General features: G+C 40.0%; 1 protein-coding gene across 1 annotated transcript in view; it reads left to right on the top strand.

Annotated features, from left to right (window-relative positions):
- The window catches only part of LOC133266489 (PHD finger protein 20-like protein 1), a 212,559-nt gene extending 191,996 nt beyond the window's left edge, over positions 1–20,563 (top strand). The window contains exons 64-67 of the mRNA XM_061447707.1: positions 3,239–3,346; positions 14,471–14,611; positions 15,571–15,761; positions 20,290–20,563. Of these exons, the coding sequence (XP_061303691.1) occupies positions 3,239–3,346; positions 14,471–14,611; positions 15,571–15,761; positions 20,290–20,405 (556 nt within the window). The 3' untranslated portion in view covers positions 20,406–20,563. The remainder of the gene's footprint in view (positions 1–3,238; positions 3,347–14,470; positions 14,612–15,570; positions 15,762–20,289) is intronic.
- Positions 20,564–20,978: the final 415 nt, after the last annotated feature.

The raw sequence follows: 20,978 nt of genomic DNA, 5'->3' as shown, positions 1-20,978 counted from the left end.
GGTGAAATGTCATCAGATACATGAGCAACTTACCTCTAGTGTACACGTTCTCATCCTTTGCCTGGAAGCATTACAGGGAGAGACCATGGGGAAGTGGAAGATGAGTGGTGGGCCATGTTCACACCACCTAGTCTATATGCATAGCATCAATCTTTAATTGGCTATGGCATCAAGGTCCAGCAGTTCTGAATAACAGTCGGTTTGAAGAGTTCATTGCCCAGTTGAAAGCAGCAGTCATGACACCGATGGTAGGCCATAGAGACCTAGTTGCTTGGTGGAGCTTTCTGTCCTACTGTGAGCCTCTCCATGAGACTTTAGAGACAAGATTTTCCTTTCAGTCCTCTGTCAGAGTTGCAGGGCAACTTGCAGAGTTGCAGAGTTTCTCCAGGGGAGCCTCAGGGAGCAGGAGATGAACAGGAGCCAAGATTCACTTGGAAACATCTGATACAAGAGAGCGGTGACCAGATCTGTTTGGGGAAGGTTTCTGGGTGGTCCAGGTGTGCTGGTGCATTGAGGTCATGGAGTAAAAAAGTCAGAAGGCTGTGGGTTGAGCTTTGTGCCATTTATCGAGTCTTGCACCATGCAGCATTTCACAGAATCATAGTATCATGTAGGCTGGAAAAGACTTTTAAGGTCATCAAGTCCAACCATTAAGCCAGTGCTGCCATGTCCCTAATCACTGCGTCTACATGTCTTTTAAATACCTTCAGCGATGGTGACTCCACCACTTCTCTGCATACCACAAGGTGTTTAATGAGAAAGGAGTGGGGACAGATGAAGTACTTGGACCTCAGGGATATGAGGTCTTTATAAAGGTGAAGTTTGGCCCAGGGACAGGCCACCCATCACTGTGGTATTTGGGGCCACTGCATGCAGTACTGTGGTCCATGGGTGTTAAAGCCAGAACTTATCTTCAATCTCTTTCCATCACCACTGTTACCCACGGGGCTATAATTGTTTAGTCAGATCAGTAAAGTTTTAAGCCATAACAAACCACTGAAAGACTTGAATTTTAACTCCTCTTCCTATCCAGAGATACCTCCATCAGAAGCTGCTATAACACAGGGCTGTCACATTTGATCATCCACATTCAGCCCAGGGCTCAGTGTGGTGCAAACACTGACTTTTGCAAAGCTACAGTGGCCAGCAAGCTACTTGTTTGCAGCAGGATGTAATACACAAATAGCTCCTCTGGCTCTCAGCCTGTGAGAGCCCTGCAGCAGCCTCCTGGGCATAGGGATTACCTGCTTGTTTATGGTCTGAGGCAAATGACTTGACTAAGGAAAGACATGAATGTCTTAAAGAGTCACCACGAGCAAGCAGGAGGGTGAGTAGTGAAACCAGGACATCTGATGATAATCCTTTGCTATAAACACTTTGGAAATCACTCCAGCTACAGCAGAATGGGAGGGGAAACAGAAGTTGCAGAATGACAGTAACCTACAACATACATGGAGGGCAGAAGAGAGCTTTTTGTGTGCTTTTCCTCTTTTTTGTTGTGGTTTTGTATTTATTTGAATAAAAAATTACTACCAGAATAAATGTGTAACCTGAGGAAAGTTCTGTGTCAGGAAGTTATAACTGACTGCTAAAGTTTTAACAGGGTTACAGAGTGTGAGAAAGCAACAGAAGTGGTTGTTATAAACTACGCACATTGGCATATCTTGTGGTTTTAAAATATTTCCACTTTAAAACTGTTTTAGCTGCAATTGTCTGGTATTTTTCCCAGGCATAACCCAAGTTTAATTTTCTTTTTCTTTCCTTTTATTTAAAATGAAAGGAAAAAAAACAAACAAAATACCCCAACAAAAGCCTCTGGTATGCCATGCCTGTAAGAAACAGCCATTTCAGTTTTGTTTCTTTACTTCCCCAGAAGAGCTGACTTCTCCTCCCTCCATAGCACCAACTGAGAATCAGTTCTAAGTGGTGAAATGTATCTCAAAACATTTCTCAAGAGCTAATGCTCTCCAAAGGCTCCCTAGTTTTCAAAGACCATCTGCTCCTATAAACCCCATACTGGTAGGCATGTGAAGAGCAGTAATTTTTGTTTCATAAGGGTGTTGTCAACCATAACCGTCAAAGAACATTGTGGTCAGTCAGCTCATAGCTTGTGGTCTCACAGATGGGCTTAAAATAAACTTTGCTGAACCAAGATAATTACCCAAACAGTGCCTTTCATATTCGTACCAGTTAAATATAGCAACGTGTTTTTATGCTTCTTTGACACTGTTCTTTCTTGCATCAGTCATTCCTTTTTTACAAGTCTGAAGGAGCAGCTACTGCTTCAGATTCACTACACTGAGGATTGAAACCTCCCACTTCCGCAGCAGATACACTTGTGTGTGCTCATGTAGTTATGGATGTATAAACACCCAAAGAGTGTGCTGAGTCTTCGGGCACATGTAGAATTAGAAGTGGTGATATGTGTACATATAATACTGCTTTGGTGAATCATAATGAGATATGTTGCAATAAGGTGTCCTGTTTTCTGCCTGCCCCTCTTGAACTGCTTGTGCTCCTTTTATCTACTGCTCACCCACCTTCCAGCCCCACTTTCTGGGGCAGTTGGAGCTAGGAAGGTTTAGATAAATTTGCATCACTAGTACCTTTGCATTGCAATAGCTGGTGATAAACTTATTTCACTATCTCATTGCACTCTTCTTGTTTAAGCTTTCTCACCCAGACACACTATACCAGATTTTCCATATTGATGAGCCCTGCCAGAGGCCCTTCCAGGTATCTCCAAAAGTGGTCCCTTACCAATTCCAGCTCTGGAAACTCTACCCCAAAAAAATCACATGGATCCAAATGCAGTAATGATATTATTGATCCTTAACCCAGGAAATATATGACTTTTTAGTAGATGCCATTGCAACCCAGTGCTTCCAGAAGAAGGAACTTTATACTATTACAAGCATGGGCTCCCATAAACTAGACTAAAATGGGAATATTTCTTTTGGCCAGGATACTCCTTATTTGTTAGGTCTGGTTTATTTAGTATCATTATCATTGTTCAACACTCCATAATGCAGCAATTCTAGTGAATTCTAAGCTTTTCAGCGTTTGTGGAGGTTGAATGTGTTTTCCTGCAGTGGGCTTGAAGGTAGAGATATGAGCTGTTTGGGAAGATTTAAAGTAGGCAGTCAATATATAGAGAGGTCTATTGGTTGAGGAGGGGTGTCTTTCCTTTATTCTATTATGTGATTGTGTCTATTCCCTGTTCCTCCTTTTTTATCAGTGACCAGTTTATCATGTGTCCCATCATAAACATGGCCAGTCACTGGGCTGCTGCCTCCAGAGGAAATGTCTTCATGTACCATGTACCTGAAAGCTCCTCACAGAGCAGGTAAGAAGGTGTATTTTACTGTGTTTCTTGGATTTAGGGTTTGCAAAAACAGGGCTGTCTGTTTGGGCATCTTGTGGAGTAAATCTATAGGTGTTGGTACCTCACATAAAGAGTCCAGATTAGCAGGGGAGAGATTGAGCTCTAATAGGTTATTTTTCTCTCTTTACTGTATAGGAATGCTGTTCCTGAACTGAGGCTTTCCAAGTTAGACATCTAAATTAATTTCCCCCTTTCCAACTTACCTACCTTTGCCAGTTCCAGATCGCCTTTTAGTTTCCTACTCTGCATCTGATAAAGCTCCTGTAAAGAAGTGGGATGTTGTCTAAGCCATCAGGAGTCCGCAGCTCTCAAGATAAATGGGGTAACAATTCCTAAGGACTCAACATAATTTAACACTGCCCCCTTTTGAAGTCAGTGCAGTTGTACTGTACTTACACTGAGTGGCCTTCAGTGTGGAGGGGCTCTGGGGGCTCTGGGGCTCTTTATTCCTTCCTGCTCCAGCACCATGACTTGTGATCAGACAGCAGACCGTTTTATGGGAGGACAGATATTTTTGAGCACAAGCGTTTGCAGACTCAGGCTCTCTCTCATCCTTCATGGTAGAAATCTACTTGGAAAACTTTCAGCAGGAGAAGCTGTATCAGATTCAAGACAGAAAGGTCTAAGTGCCTGCAGGAGATGCAGATGTCTTGTTCCCTTTGGCGCAGAACAAGCTGCTAGTCAGAGGCTGTTAAGGTGACCTTTCCTGGTTTTATTTTACACCCAGCCCCTCCCAAAAGTCATGATGAGACACTGAAGTTTGCAGGCAGTGCTGAGCACTTTGGGCTCCTGTGGGACACACCACCGTACCCCACAGACCCTTGCTCTCAAGGGCTGGGTGACCAGAAACTGCAGTGGTGATAGCCCTCCTGTTCCCTGGATCCACACCTTAGGGCAGCACAGCACACAGGGATGGTCTCTTCTAACTGTTCCTTTATGAGGGAGCAGTGCTTGTTCACTGCTCCCTGTACTACCTCTCTCCAAGAAAGACTCTTGAAACCCTTTCCTTTTTCTCAGGCTTTCTCCAAAAGGGCTCAGAGGGGGGACAGCGGGTTCCTACCGGCACCATTTGATACTGCGAACTGCGCAGGTTGCTCCCTTTCCTGATAGAATAGTGAAAAAGCATTTGAAAGAAACCATCCAAGATCTAGGTTACAGATGAAGGCCATTATGCTGTGGTAACACAGGCTCGCTTTCTTTTTAGCTGAGAAGTTAATCCTTGGGGAGCCGTTATTTCGCTGGCGGCTCCAGCGGGAGTGCTCGCAGTGCTCCCTTTGGCTACTGGTAGGCTCAGATAAGTGACTTTTACAAGGCTCCAAACAGGGCTGAATTATGGTATGCCAAAAATCCAGCCACACAAAAAGAAGCCTTCTCAAATTAGCTAGCAAGTTTTCTTTTGGTTTGGAGAATGATAGAGAGCCAGTCATCTGTGATAAGACCTTACTTAATAGTAGATGAAATAGTACTTACACAACTTAGACTCACTGGCTTTGACACAATGATTTTAAATTGATGAGAGTTTCCTTTGCTATCTAGCCTTATTTAAGATCTCCTTGGGCTTAGTTAGCTCTCCTCACGCTTTCCAGTGCAGTTGTAGTTTACATAGCACTAAGCTACACACTAATAGTATTTATGTTGTCAATGCTCTTCCAAGCTAATTACTTTAAATTTTAGTACAAAACTTATTAGTCTGCTTTTTCATAACCCTCTTTAAAAGAATAAATGAAGCCAGTATGCTGTCTGAAACTTGTGGGAATGTGAGGCAGGGGCTCGAATGCCTTAGGCCACTTGCAAGGAGAAATAAGCCTGAATTGGTATGCTGCGTTTACATTCTTACTCCTTTTGCCTTTATGCTTAACTACAATTAAAATAAATGTTGTTTAGCTTGCAAAGGCAAGCGCTAAAGCAGGAATTGCAGAATTCAGCTTGTTCCTGTCCAGAAGGATCTCATTTGACACTAGGACATGACTATTTGTGAAGTGATACCCTGGTTTTCCCAAGAGACCCCACACTAGGCCATCTGCTGAATATACTGCAAGCTTTTTGTTTAAGCTTTGTTGTCATTCATTCCTAAATGAATCTTTCCTTATTCTTCATCATGGTTTTTCCATGTGACCTCTCTCGCTTCCCATCCCTACAGCATTCCCAATGCATATAGTGTACATGCATTGCAGGCTGTCCAGCAGCCTCACTGCATGACAATGACGTGATGATGTTGACGGTAGGAGCTTCACATGGGAGAAATGCTAAAAACTGGGAAACCATCAGTTTCTGAAACCAACAAAGCACAGTGCCTGGGAAAGTTACTGACCATTTGCACTACCAGACTAAAACCAACGGTGCACATGAAACAGCCTTCAAGTAGAATATATAAACCAACACTAGGGAGAGATTTGGCAACCATGTCACATATTCCCAAGGTACTTCCCTAACCACTGGAGTAATAAGCCCTGACAGTTCTCAAGTTCTTTGAAATCTGTGACTCTTCTTAGGAGGAGGAGCAGAGGCAGATGCTGGTACCAAGTACACCTTAGGATAGAAGGTAGGAAGGTGTAGGTTTGAACTGGCTCAGCAGAAGTGAGAATTTAACCTGGGACCCTGCAAACACTTTAGCTATTAAATTCCTGAATGGAAGAACTCTGTTACCACCATTTCTTTGTGTTAATGAATGCAATAGACAACAGTATGCTTTGCACATAGTAGTCATGTACAGGATGCTTTGTAAGTAGACCATACTGGATCAGACACCCTCCAGTGTGTTGTAGCTGGACGACCACCTCATTTGATGTTCCTGATTACTCATAGGTAATTGACAGAAAAATTATTTCTCAGTCTATTTGATATTGAATCACATCTTGGTTTGCTGAGATAGAGACCTTGGCTTATGAAAATGGAAACTTCTCTCGTATTATGTCCATTAAGTAACATAAGAGATAAAATAATGATTTTTTTTTTTTGGTCTTTGATGTCTAAATTCTTCCTAAGATGTCAGTTTACACAGGACATGGACATTTCCCTCTTTGTGTTTGTTACAGATATCAGAAAGATGATGGTGATAATATAATTATCCATAATAACTACTAATAGCTACCTCAGGGGTATTGGAAAGAGTACATTAAAATAATATTGTGTTCAGATAACTACAGCAATGGAAGACTATTTACTCTTAGATAAAATATTCTGGCTGGGAAAATGGCCATTCACTAAGATAAGCAACACATTCACCCATTTCTAGCCTGCCACATCTCTCCACTCTATGCGTGTCCCCCAGAATGTGTAACACAACAGTTAAAATGCAGAGATGAGAAAGTAGTGGTATTTCCTCTTGTTTCACATAGAGCAGTGCCCTAATAACTCACAACAAGATAAACAAGAGAGGAGGAGGAAGTCAGCCAGCGAAGACAGACCCAACTGCAATGGTACAAAGTAGACTAAAAGTTATTAAACAGGGAGGAATTTTTACCACTACAAGTCAATTAGCAAAAGTTTTCTCACAGCTGGATGTTTCTAAGATGTATACATATGCACACATTCCAGCATGCATAGATACAGGGGTAGGATTAAAAAGCCCACCCTAAACTGATGTCTGTGACGTAAGTGGAAAATCACATAAACCCATGGACTGACAGTTTTCATATAGATGAATGGATCTTGCAGAGAGCAAACTAATACCTCCTTCCACGTGATAGCATTCTCCCGAGCTTGGCGTGAAACTGTGTCTGCTTTAGTCTTCAGTTCCCATTTAAATAAGGAGTGGGATGTGTAGCCAACTCCTGCATTAATGATCTGTAGTAAAAATATATACATAACCCAGATGCCTTTTTCTCACTCTCTCCTTGAGAACACTTAGGCCTCGGAGTAAACATTTATTCAAAACAATGCGGGAGGAATGTGACTGCTCAGCATTGCCTAGGATTAGTGAGGAGGACTGGAGTTACAGTAAAGAAATATATGATAGCAGAAGTATGTTTTGACAAGGATAATATTATTAACCATACAAAGATTTGCCTCTTTCACCCTCCAAGAGGTTTCTGGGTGATTTTGACATATTATATGAAGCAGCACTGCTTGCCATGCCAGCAGAGTTTCCAAGTCACACTGTGGTGCCAAATGTGCTGTCTTAAAGATGGTGGGTAAAAATCAGTGCTCTGCTCACTAAGCAGGCAAGATCATCAGCTGCAGCTGGATGGCAAAGCATCATGGTTGTCACTGAGGAGTGTAAACTGAGACTTCATGAAGCTCTATCTTATAGTCATTAACATTGCAATTGTCACAAAAGATTTTAACTGTTGTGCACTGGACAGATTCATCTGAGATTAATGAGCTGCTTGCTTTCTGTTTTGAGCCATTTTAGTTGGGTCTGTCTTTACCTTCTGACTGTGCACTCGTGTGCACATTGGTGTGAGTTGCCAAAAGACTTCTCCGTGCCAGTGCTCAGAGTTGGCTGGATTTCGGTGACACTTTCCGTGGTTCCTGTAACTGAAGGAAAGAAGTTGTGACTAAGAAAAAGAAAAGTTTTTGTATAAGCCCATTCAACTATCTGAAGTATTTTAATTTTCTAGTTGTTATATATGCTGTGCTAATTCTGGCTGTTGTTAATATCCCTTTAATTAAAGGAGATTTTCTGCTCTTTTGCTTCTGTAATAGTCATATCCTTCTCCTTTAATCTGTTCACCACTTGTCCAGTTGAGGATCTCCTCCTGACTGTAGCTGTTAGTCCATGAGTACAAACACCCCACAGGCTGGGGGGGCCACAATGTCAGCTGGTGCTGTGGAGATAGGCAGAAAGTTATGGCTCTGGGCTTCAAAGAAACTCACCTAAACACAGAGGGCACAGGTGAAGTGGTAACAACAATGACAAGATGCACCTTGCCTCCGTAGCCAGGCAGGCACCAGAATCACTTTAGGCAGCCATATACACTTGCTGCAACAATAGCTTGTAGTTTTTCTCTATAAGGCTGTACTCCCAGTCATCTCCTAAAAGCTGTTTTGTTCTTCTTGTTGGAATTGTGTCACCCCGTGTGGTCTTATCCATTGTGTTATGTCAGCTGCAGCTACGAAAACACTCTCCCACTGATTCAACCTCACGCCATTCCCAAGTCTTTAGATAGTTTCTGTGTTGCTAAAGGCTTGAGGTCTGGACAATTTGTTTTATCTTCCCATAGAATGGTTTACTTATCATTTAGTAGATTTTTCAGATCTTGGAAATTAGCCATAAATATGCAAAGGCAAAGTAGCAAGAGCGAAAAAAGCAGACCTCAACTTTAATTGAACCAAAGTTCAGGAACCACATGTGCTACACTGGGAACGGCTGTTCCCACAAAATCTAGAAGCTAAGTGGAAAGTCTATATATCTAAAGAGACCTTCCTTGGTGCTCTGGTGTCTTTGGGTGTGCGCATCACCTTTCAAAGGAAATTCATCCATTCGTTCAGCTCAGGAGTAGGCATAATGAACAAATGCATGAGTTTCTGTCCCCAAAGACGCATTCAAGTGTCAACATGCCTATTACTAAGGTTTTAATCCAGTAATTCCCTGACAGAGTTCTGTAGTCTGTGTTATTTAGGAGTTCTGACAAGTCTATAAAAGTACTTTCTTCCTGTATCTCTATGATTTTCTTTCTTTTTTTTTTCAATTAGTGTGAGCTTTCAGGTTCTTGAATTTATTATCTGCTACTTCAGTTTTGTTTTCTTCAGTTGGCACAGCTATAACACAAAGTAGAACACTGTGTGTTGTGGTAGTAATTCAAGCGGAAAAGACACAGCAAACTCCAGGATACTTTTGCAAGTCACATGGATCATCTATAAGACTTTTTTCTACAAAGGTGGATAAATTTGGCAGTTTAATCCTGTTAGGAGTTAAGCTTTTTCCATATGTCCTGATTTTCCTGAAAAGAAGAAAGAAAAATGTTCATCTGTTTTTCACATGCTTTCCCCCATTTATTTGGCAGGACTTTGTAATGTGAGGAGACACAGTGAGCCAAACGCATCCCAAGAACTGCAGAGGTCACGCCAGGCCTTACACTGGCTCATTAAATTTCTATAAATATCCATCCTTTGATTACTTTTTTCCTCTCTGAAATCATGTACTATTTCCTTTCATAAGATGTGTGGTGTTCTATATATATGTATGTATATAATAATTTTTCCTTATAATTGAAATGGACATTTCAGTCCAGGCAAAGTTCAGTGTTGAGAGACTGCTCCTCTCCCACATCATTGATGACATGGGGCCTGTTAAGAGCTTAGGATACTTGATGCTAGTCTGTAAATCTGCTGGTATTAATATGAAGAGAACGTAGATGTGTAAATTAATATGAAGAGAATGTAGATGTGTGGAAATACCACATTCGGCATTTCCAATACTTGCAAAAATTAATTCCAAATCAATTGATCGAAAATAAACACAGAAGGATGACGCAGGCAGTGGCATTTTATAGATGAATCATATTCTCTTCTCCAGGGACATCGTTCTTATGAAATCCTATCTCGACTCAAATCAACAGGAGATTTACCATCAACTCTGTGAGTCTGGGTTTCACCTGTGCTGTTGAATCCAATCAACATATAAATGAGCTATTCTCACTAAAGCCAAGTGACAGGTTGAACAGAGACAACACAACGTTTTTCAGACTTGGGCTTGAAAAATATAGGTCCTAGACTATATCTGTCCCAGTCTTCTCATTCATTAAAAAAAAACCAACCAAAAAATGAGAATGCCAAACCAGTATCCTTGTAAAAATGGGAGCTCTTGTGTCATAAAATGGACAGTAGATTGAATATAAAAAATTATACAGAAAGGAGTGTTAAGAGAATTGGCTAAAATTGTTTGTATCAATGAAGATAGAATGATTTTGAAGTGAAAATACCAATTAAATTCCTCTCATGTACTATTCAAGATGTGGTGTCAAGTTCTTCCGCAACTTTAAATTTCCATTTGTGTGGTTCTTTTGCCTAGTTACCAGTAAAATGTTTTAAAGCACAAGAAGAAAAGGAAACTCATGGCCACACATTAGTTTCTTGTGGTAGAAAACGCATATTAGAAAAGTATTCTGTAAATAGTTATCTGTGCTTTACAAGGGATAAAATATCTATCATTATTGGCCCACACAGCTAAAAAGAATGATAAACAAGCATCCCATTGTTATGTTCATTAATGACAAACTGATTCTTCTTCAGCTTTCTTTTTAATCCTGAGTAATCTACTGGTAATTCTGACTGACCTCTAGCTAGAATTTTGTTTATCTTGTTATTTTAAAGTTTAAATGATTGGATAGCAGTGGGAAGTTTGGTATTTTGGTACTGTATCGGATTGAATTTTGAGTTAATTTTTATTGGCTTCTATCTGTGTGTGGAGTTTTAAAAAAGAATCAGAAACAGCATTAAGCCAGCTAAGAATAGAAGCTGTGACTCAAAAGACTGAGATTTATTGAAATTGTTACATTGGGAGAGTAAGGACTATTTCTCAACAAAAGGGGAAAAAAGAGAGAAGTCTTAGGCTATGGTCAGTCATTAATCATCAAAATGAGTTTCCAGTATGAAATAATTAGCCAGATCTAGAACAAGGACAAAGTTCAAAATGAGATCTATGTCCTAATTTACAATGGATCACAATGTGAGGTCTCTGCAGCCCCAGCTCTAAGTTGTTCATTCAGATGTAACATATAACAGCATGGTGGTCTGCAGATCATGTTCTTCTGCTCTGGCTGCCATGATTATGGATACCATTAATGACAATTCCATTCTGCAAGCAAAATTTTTGAGGGTTGGTTTAAGGGGTGTTGCTTTTATTTTTTCACTGTTCCAAAATTTTGTGGTTAAGATAGTAACTTCAAGAGTTGGAAATCTGGGGTTACATCTATGCTCTGTTTGACTTGGAACAAGAATTTGAACCAAATCAGCCATAACCTGGGTGTTTTTTTCTAAGTTCTGACATTCTCATCTTTTGCTCTTCCCTGTTGAAGCTGTTCTTTGTATGTGAAAGTGGCCACAGTTCAATGGAGAGTGCAGTGGAGTATCTGATGGCTAAGAAATCCTTTTCTTTCTTACTTGGAAACATTTAAATGGAAACTCCATCTTAGGCTTAAGGAAAATTTTCTCAGAACCAATACCTTCCCAATTAAATGGGTTGGCACTGGATAATATCACAGGAAGTGATATTTCAGGGTCTGCTGTTGAATCACTGGCTTATGAATGTCACAAAACTTCAGATTTTACCACCTGTTTTTCTGTAAACTGGATAACTGACCTCTAGTAGCACCTCCTTATGAAATGAAGTAATAATTCTCCAAGGAGAGCTCATTTCAGTGGGAACAAAGTGGTAGAGTCTGGCTCCTAGCTTTCCTATGGCTCAGTTTCCCAGTCTGTCGGACTGTCACAGAACAAGAGCTGAGAATCTGCTTCTAAAATTGTTGACATCTTGTTAAGAAAAGATCTGAAGGGAGTCCTGTGAAGTCACCAAGCCAAGATTTCATCCTTACATGTAACTACATACACTACTGTTACTAAAATGACAGATCTGCTCATTGAAAAAGGGGAAGTAGGGGAAGTTAGTTGCTATTAGCTTATCTTCCTTAAAAACACTTTAAAAATCTCTTTTGCCACTGTCTCTGCAGTCCTCCCTTTTATCACATTTTCCTCTGAAGCTCACCAGTTGCTGGGGTCTGCATTTCTCCATTTAGAGCTGATGCTGTTAAATCACCTATGTGGCACCCTGGAGTGTCAGGAGTGCAGTCTGGAGCAGCTCAAGACATAAAAACCTCCCTGCAGAGCAAGCAGTGTACAACAGTGAAGCTATACATGCTTACCTGTCAGTTCTCTCTTTCCCCTTACTCCACGTTTCTTCCAGTGAAAACAGTGTCAACTATGTGGTGCTCTAGTGAGTACAAACAGAGCTCCTATAAAACTCCAGAATCCTTGTTTGGGTATATCTGGCCATATTGCATTCCCCTTTGGCAGTAATGGACGATGATCAGAATTAGAGGGAGGATGCAGAAATGTTCCCCTGATATTTTCCATCTAGCTGCCATCTAGATGTTTTATAGTTTTCTTTAGTGTCTGTGCATATATTTATGTACCTTTTTGCCCTCTTAACCTGATGTTTTCTTTCTCATCTTCTTGCTATCTATATTTGCCCGGGTGTGTGGTACCGTCAACTGGAAATACTGAAAGCAGCCCATGAAATTGTAGAGTTTTGTACCACTTCTTATGTCTCTGTATCAAACCCATTGTGGTTGTATAGGTTTCAATTTGGATAATTATGGGTAATTTAAATTCTGATAATTTAAGTTCTGTGTTCAGGAGTTTGCTGAATTTTACTCTGGATGTGACCTTGACAGTTTTCACCTCCAGAAACATGGGAACACACACTCATGTGGGGGAAAACCCTCAGTCCCAGCTCACTTGTTTTAGATTTAAAGATAAATTCATCTCTGCTATGCCTTCCCTAAATGGCTACATTTGTCCCTTATTGGATCTCAACTAATTCAGTGTCCTCTATTCTATTCAGAAGTGACTTTTCATTGAAAAGGAAATAGATCCTTTAAGAATATAGAGGCTTTGCTGCAATACTGACACTAAATATTGCTGTAATATACTGGGCCAAGCAAATTATTTTTAAAGCAAAATTATTAAACTATGATCTTGCTTAATCCTTCTATAAACATTTGGGGAACAAAAATATGCTTTAATCTTGTTTCAGTTCTACATTTTTTTGGTGAATAATCTGTGAATAATTCACTTTCCAGATGCAAAGTATTACTGAGGTATTATGATAAGACCAAGGAAAATACAACCAAAGATGTATTTCATTTAGAGGGTTGTGTGTTTGTTTTTCAAAACAGGGGCTTTGGTGCCACCACTCATAAAATGTAAAGGAGTCATCTTGCTTTCAACCCACCTGCCCATAACATTTGGACTACAAGCTTTGCTCCATATTAGAGGCAGTATCAGAGTCATATCAAAACTGCTGCGTTTCATTTATCCAAAGATAAAATTGTTTCAGTTGTGCCACATTTTGACAACAGCCTCTGCAGCCACTGCAGATGGAATCTTGCTGAGTGGATCTGGGATTTGTTTATTCCTGTCTCACATCTGTTCCTTCTCCCAGGTCCCCTGATGTTGTCTGCCTTTAACCAAGTCAATAAGACCTTTGTCTAGATGTGGGATGCAGAAAATGGGATTGGACTGTACCAGAAATGTCTCCTTCTGCGCTGTGGTTTAAAGCTATGTGTTGAGCATAGTTTAGTTACAACTTTATTAGTAGAAGCTGGCCACTGTTTTTCTGCAGGACTTGAAGATGTTGAGTTGTGTAACCTTTGCTACTAGGTCCTACAAGTGTTGTCTTGCTTGGCCAGTCTTTTGTCTGACTTGTTGAAATATTCCTTTTTATATGTGTTAATTATTACATGGAACTTCACAACAATTTTTCTTTCTTAAATCTGATCTAGGTAATTATCTCAAGTGATTTTGACTTGACTGACATATAAAACTTGGGGAGAACAGACTGTATGCACCAAAACCACCCAGCCAGCAGAGAAATTAGATTAAAACTATGTCTAAGAGAAATCTTTATAAACATCTCCTATTACCTCTTTCCCTATCCAAAGATCTGGGGCAGAATCCTGGCCCAAATGAACTCAATGGAGAAACTCCAATTGCTGTTAAGAGGGGCCAGGATTTTATTCCAAGTCTGTGAAATAAACCATAATTAACCTTCCATCATGGCTGCCAGATTCCATGTCACCACTTGCTTCCACTTTCTGAAATTCATTTTAGTGAAAATCTGTACAAAATTTAACAAGAATTTCAGGAATAGCCAAGTGGCTTTCTCCCTCTATCACTTTCTCTTATATTTCCAGTTAACTTAGAAAATGTGCCCTCCTGTCTTCCATTAACTTCATGGCAATTCTTCTATTGCTTGCTCTTCTTTCATGTTCTGATTTCAAGAAGCGCCACAGCTAACCACACTCTAACTAATGGTCATTGGTTTAAAACTTTGCTTTATTTTCAGAATATAATTAGCTCCCTTTCTCCCCCAAAATAAATAGATAATGCTTTTGATTATCTTTATGTAAATATTTTTTTCAGTTCAGGTCAGGAGCTCTTGTTGGATGTTCAGTATGCATTTGGACTGCCATTCTACCCAAAGTACGAAGGACAATTTACACTGCAAGAAAAGAGCCTTTCCTTGCAAATTATGCAGTATATCTCCAATTTTGTGAACTCTGGGTACGTATGTGACATTTAAGAATCGCTGTGATTAAAGAAGGGGCAAGAAGTAGAGGGAATGTAGTCCAGATCCTGCCCTCACTCAGGTAACCTCCATTTCCTCTAGCAATTTGTAGTCCTAAAGAGGGGGCATTTTTAGAATCATAGAATCATAGAATCAACTAGTTTGGAAAAGACCTTTAAGATCATCAAGTCCAACCATTACCACATCGGAGTCAAGATTACCACTAAACCATGTCACTAAAAGCCTCATCTATACTCATGAACACTTCCAGGGAATCTCCTCTGACACAGCTGAGGCCATTTCCTCTTGTCCTATCAAGAAATGAAAATGACTTGGCCATGACTTTTTTTTGATAGGAAGTCATGGCCAAGTTGTCAAGCAGATATCAAAGATCTGTAGTATGACACTTAGCTAGAAGTAATAGGAATTTTAGCTTCACAGCAGCTGCAAATTCAACTGAAATACATAGAGGCTACAAAGGCTTTGGTGTTGTTTCCAGAGCTTATTTCTAGAACCCCAGTTCTGAAGTCTCTTGGCTAAGAGTTCCCTTATTTTCAGAAGAAAGGGGAAAGCATATGAGACGTACTGCACCCTTTACCAACTATGTGAATAACCCTCAGCTTTACTGTGTTGTGGCTCTATGGCCATGCTCAAGAACGAATATCTCAGGAAAGCTAGTGTGGGAACTGTGACTTTTAGAGGACCTTCGGTTTCTTTGAGACAGGGGCTGTTGAGGGTGTTAATAAGCCTGTGTCTGTTCAAACACTTCCTGTTCCTTAGGAAGTGAACAAGTTACTGCAGGTGAGACACTGTGAATGATTCACCAGTCTGGACTGAATTCCAACCCTGCTGGTCAGAGGGACTGGATATGCATTTCCTTGAACTAGCCGATTTCCTTCTGCATTTTACTGTTCACCTCATTGTTTTCTAATGATCATTTCTCCCATTCTCCTAGAAATCCAAACTATCCTCATAATTTCTCAAGGAGAATGTCAGAGATGTTGCCTCTCTGGCCTATGTATCTGCCAAATGATGATGGCAATAACTACAAGGAGTTCACTGTTTCCTTGCCAACTCTTAAAGGATTAAAAAAAGCAGACTGTTCCTTTTGGTCTGATTATATCAGAAGACTAAGAGCACTCACAGGTGAGCAGAATGTTTCCTGTCATTAAATAAAACCTAAATTCTCTGCTTAATGATTTCCTCTGACTTTAGTGCTGTTATGTCAGTGTGTAAAAATACTTTTCATAAATTAAACATTTTGCATTGTCCAGGGTATATAGCTAAGACTCTCCTGAGACTGAAAGGATGTAGTACAGCAGATAGTGTGTAAAAAAGTTTCATTGTCCTGGATTTAGAGCTAGAGAGATCTTTCTACCACAATGACAAAAGATATGATGAATAATGGTCTTTTGATACTATTTGCAGTCATAATATAACTTTGACTAAATTGGAAGACTAGGTCTACAGGCCTCTTTTGTCTGTTGGAAGCACCTAATATGAGCATATTGAGATTAGTATGACTTAGGAGGAGCACAATAATGTCTACCAACTGTAAAGCTGTAACTGAGGCTTTAGATACATCTCATTATGGATCCTGCATGCTTCGACTTCTCACTGGATCAGCTTCTTTGGTTTCTCTTATAGCTGTGCAGGTTATGCCCCTTATAGATCAATTTGTCTCCCTGGATTTCAATGCAGATGTGAGATTCCTCCAATTGCTTTCTTACTGCTTAGGACAATAAAACCAACTCTGCTAAGATTTCAGACTGCTGCTCTGTTCTGAGCACTCAATTTACTCTGGTAAATAAACTCCCCTTCATGTCTGTGTGTCTTGTAAATAAATTTGGATAGCCTCAGGGAAAGAAGAGTAAACCATCCCTTTTTGGCAGGCAGAGATGTTTTGAATTATTGTTGGAGGCCTGCAAGCTTACAAGTGTTTTTTTATGTCCTAAGGACTCATCTCAGAGAACACAGTCCAGGCCCTTTCTGCTCTGGAGGCCAGTTGCACTTCTGAGAACAAAATGTACTCTCTAAGACACCAAGCTACTCAGACTATCTATGCCTGACAGTCCATCTCGAATGGACTGAGGCTGATGTTTGAGTGACACAAAACTACAGTGTCTCAGAACATTTAAGTTGACGGTTCTGGTACAAACACAAAGCATCAATGCTCTTGGTCAAGAGAAAACCTGAATCATTACTCATTTTTCTTCAAAAGTGGACTCAAGATATTGCTGTAGGCCTCTTCATCCATTTCCTGGTATCCCACAATGTCTTTCAAGCTCAGAAGGGCTATTTTGATCTCTCTTTCTGCTGGTCAAGATATTCCTAATTTGAAAAGCTTGATTGTGGTGTTTAGAGAGTCCTGGTTATAGTTTCTAGATCTTTGGGGAATTATTCATACATCATTATGACTGTGTAGTGTCACAATGAGTTGAAGTCACAGCTCTGTCAGAGCAACTGTTGACTGAGCACCACGGACAGAGGCTATTCCCAGTGCTTACAGAAACCCCCAACAAAAGGTGGGAAAATACGTACCAGAACAGATTGTTTTTGAGATGGAGAAGGTTTCAACCATCCAAAATTGCATAAAAGCAGAACATTCATGTATTTTTCAGTCCAATGGTTTGCCTAGCTCAATATCCTGCCTCCGTCACTGGCCAAAACCAAGAACTTGGATATTAAACATTAAAATTGAGAAAGGAAGAGAAAAACACACTGAAAGAGTTCACAAAGATGAGTCATTTATTTAAAAACAAGCCACACAGTGTGAGATTTATGGAATATAGATTGTCAAGGAGAAGGTTTAAAAAGTACATGTCAGGATGTTGTTTTGCAAGCAAATACAGCCTGCTCTTCAAGCCAGTATTTGCTTGGACTCAGCACCATGGTAATGAAGCTACACAGCTGACTTTGGCTAAATTCCATCTCATAGCACCATTGGCTTGTCACCTTGCTTTGATAGTCATCTTTAATTTCATCTGACCCTGCAATAGTGAAGCTTCTTGTATGGCTTCTATTTAAATAACCATCACATGAAAGCCGTTTCTGCTTCAGACAACAGCATGGGATGGTAACTTACAGATTCTCATGCTATCAGTCACTTGATAACAATCTGAGCCATCCTCCTTGTGAAAAAAGATTCGTAACTTCCATCAGTTCATCTAGAAGGTGTGTATGGTGCTGATGGCTGAGCACCCTCAATTTCTTTTTAAGAGGAGATTGTGCAGAAATTTATGCCAAAGCAGTGTCACTCCATTGGTATAAGTTCATCACTTGCATTGCTCTCAGCCATTACATTCTTCAGGAGTGGGCTGGTGAGACTCTAGAATGAGTTCAGTCAAGAGAACTGAAATGGGGTTTTGGGAGATTTGGATGACATACCCGGCGATCCATTCTGAGGGGAACTATTTGTCAGTCAGCTACTGTGAGATCCAATCTAACACATACTTGGAGAAAACAACAGTTTCCTGCCTTTTAATAATTATATAGTTTCATAATAGTGTTTTTTGGACTGTATGATACACTGTTTATTCTGACTGCTGAATCTCAGTTGTGGGTTGCAATTGGTTGCCTCATGCAAAGAAGATGGAGTTTACAAGTGTGGCAGCAAGAGGCATTGCTAAAGAAACAATCATATCCACATCCAAGTGCAAAACTGTAGAGAGAGTGGGTCTATTTTGATGCAATCTCAACCAACTGTGATGAAGTTTAGGGTTTTGTCCCTCTCTCCTCTTCCTTCAAATCAATATCTCTCCAGCCTCATATATCATCTGTGATCTATAAGTAAAAACAAAACAGTATTTGAGTGAAATGGAGATTAACAGGACAAACCAGTGCTCACAAAATTTAACTGCAACTGGCTTTTCCCTTTTTTTTCTTGATTTTTTGTTTACTGCTACGTGAAATGTCTTGGCTTAGAAATGTCAAATTAGGGGTAACTCATAAATAGAAGCTTCTGGAATAAAGCCTCTCATATTTAGAATCTCTTATACAGCTGAAGTTACATGTCTTTAGGTTATTCACTGCCAGATCTAGAAGCTGTTGTGTATAGATCCAGCTTAACTACTACCCATAATTCTCTTTCCATTTAGTAAAAGCATTTTTGAAGTAGGTGTTTCATTTTGTGATCAGACTGCACTATTTAATGACAGAATGTATTGCTTTTCCTGACACATAATTGAAATCTATGTTGTTGGAATTTCAGACAATTTAACAAAAGTTGTGGCATAAATGCAACGATTCTTCATGGTCTTTACTGGTAGTGACTTTACAAATTACGGAGGAAAGTTTGAATCTGTTTTATTGCAGATGATCTATAAATCTGTTGAAGTTCTGTTTGAAAAATAGTTTGTAAAGTTTGCATTTTAGGGGGCAGTTTACCTGGGGAATTATGAACGTGATGATGCTTGAAAAGCTTTGGGTTTACTAAATGGAGTTCCCATAGTTGCATTTCAAAGACATGCTTTATATTCTGAATCATGATGGTTTCCATGGGAAACATCAACATGAGAAACAAGAAGTGTGGCCATTGTGGAAAAAAGCTGTGGATGGCTTTTTCCAGGGAATGTGTTAACAACTTGAATTGCAGTTAAAAACAGGAGCTCCATAATATTTATGCATGTTCAGACAGTATGTCTAAATGCTAAAATTCCCCTTGCATAGTGTGGTGGACTGCTCTGCCTAACAGTGAGTCCCTTTGTAAGGGGCCTCTCACTGCATCCCAGACAGGTAGACTTGGATCCAGTCTACATCTCTTACTCATCTCACTGGTATCTAAACAGAACCAGTCCTCCTAAAGTAAGTGCCTCTGCAAACAGTGTTGCAACTGGGAAGGAGCTACCTTTAGTGTCTTCAAAATCTTGTCTGCCTACCTCATGTGCCTGAATTTAGACATTTATTCATACTTTATGTGTCCAAGTTAGCCAGACTGGACCTCACCTGTGGAAAATTCAATGGCTAGCAAAGCTGAAACCTTCACAATTGTCTCTGAGACACCATGTGTAGCAGCCACATAAGAACCCGAATAAAGCAACAGTGTTCTTAGTTCTGACTTGAATCAAGACCAAATCGGGAATGTTGTGGTTAACATTCATCTTTTACCCATTCTATTCACACCTTCCTTTTGGAAATCTCCACTAGACAACAGATTTCTTCAGTCTGAGGGACAGCATTGTGAGCACTGTGTCTAGGATACATTAAATAAGCACCATCAGTCACTTTCTTGGCTCAGTTCAGTGTTGTTGAAGCAACTGAAATAGGTTTGGAGACCAAAATCATAACAGGTACAGAATAATGAAGAAGACATCTATCATAGGAGGTGGCTTCTTTATGTATTCCAGACAGTGAAAAAAAAGATGTTACCCACACTTCCTGCCTGGTAGGTGAGTATTGGGAGATAATACAAAAAGGAAAGAACAAATATTGCACAAGTGGAGTGCATTCCAAATGTAGTTATTTAAAGCATTCTGGAAACATAATACTTAATTACTATTAAATGATACGCCATTACCCTAAAGCATCCTGCAAATGGACTGCAAGCTGAGAACAACAGCTTCTTGAACATTTATAGCTGCAGAAAAGGGCTCTTAAGTGTCATTGACAAAGCGTATCCCTTCTAGCTTGCTGTATCAAAGATATGAAATTCATCTTAATTATATTGTCTTTTCAGGAAGTGCAAGTAATGGAGAACCATCTGCAGAAAACAGCCCTAGTGAAGCTCCCAGTGAAGGACTTACCTCCCCAGAGAGCCAGCCACTGGCAGATGAGGTGGCTTACAGCAGATGATAGAAAGTCACAGTGGGTTTGTCATGCAATTGTACATCCACGCAACTGTGTCACACCAGATGAACAAGTTGCTTCCTTTAGTTAACTTTCTGAATAACTGAAGTAGACCTTTCAAAAAAGTAGTTTTCCAAGAAAATTGTTCGATGAGTCACAAAATAAGCCCTACAGCTATTATTTTAGGTCAAAAGAAATGGAAATTTAAATAATGGATTATCAATAAAACCTGTAAAAACAAAACAAATGTACTTGGACTTTATTTCTTGCAACTACCCCAATACCAACACACTGTAGTACCAGCCAGAAAGGATGTACACTGAAACCCAGAAGTCCCTCAGCTGATGAGGCCTAACTTTCCTAGATGTCATATCTGACTTGTTCTGTTCTATTACTCATCCTATCACAAGCTGCTGATAGGAGTGGGAGCCTGGTTTGGTATTCTGGAGAAAATGAAAAAACTTCAAAAAGGGAAGGGGTTGGAACATGGAAGAACAATGTAAGAAGGGAATCAAGTATGCATTATGTGTGTTATTGTGAAGTCAGGCACATGAACGTGCTGTATTCAACTCATGATCA

This window comes from Pezoporus flaviventris, unplaced genomic scaffold, assembly GCF_033815535.1.
Source record: "Pezoporus flaviventris isolate CSIRO_AGI_PZ_B2104156 unplaced genomic scaffold, CSIRO_AGI_Pfla_v1 ptg000007l, whole genome shotgun sequence".
NCBI classification, from domain to species: Eukaryota; Metazoa; Chordata; class Aves; order Psittaciformes; family Psittacidae; genus Pezoporus; species Pezoporus flaviventris.
The sequence above is the reverse complement of the archived record's forward strand: the minus strand, read 5'-3'. Positions and strand labels throughout refer to the sequence as shown.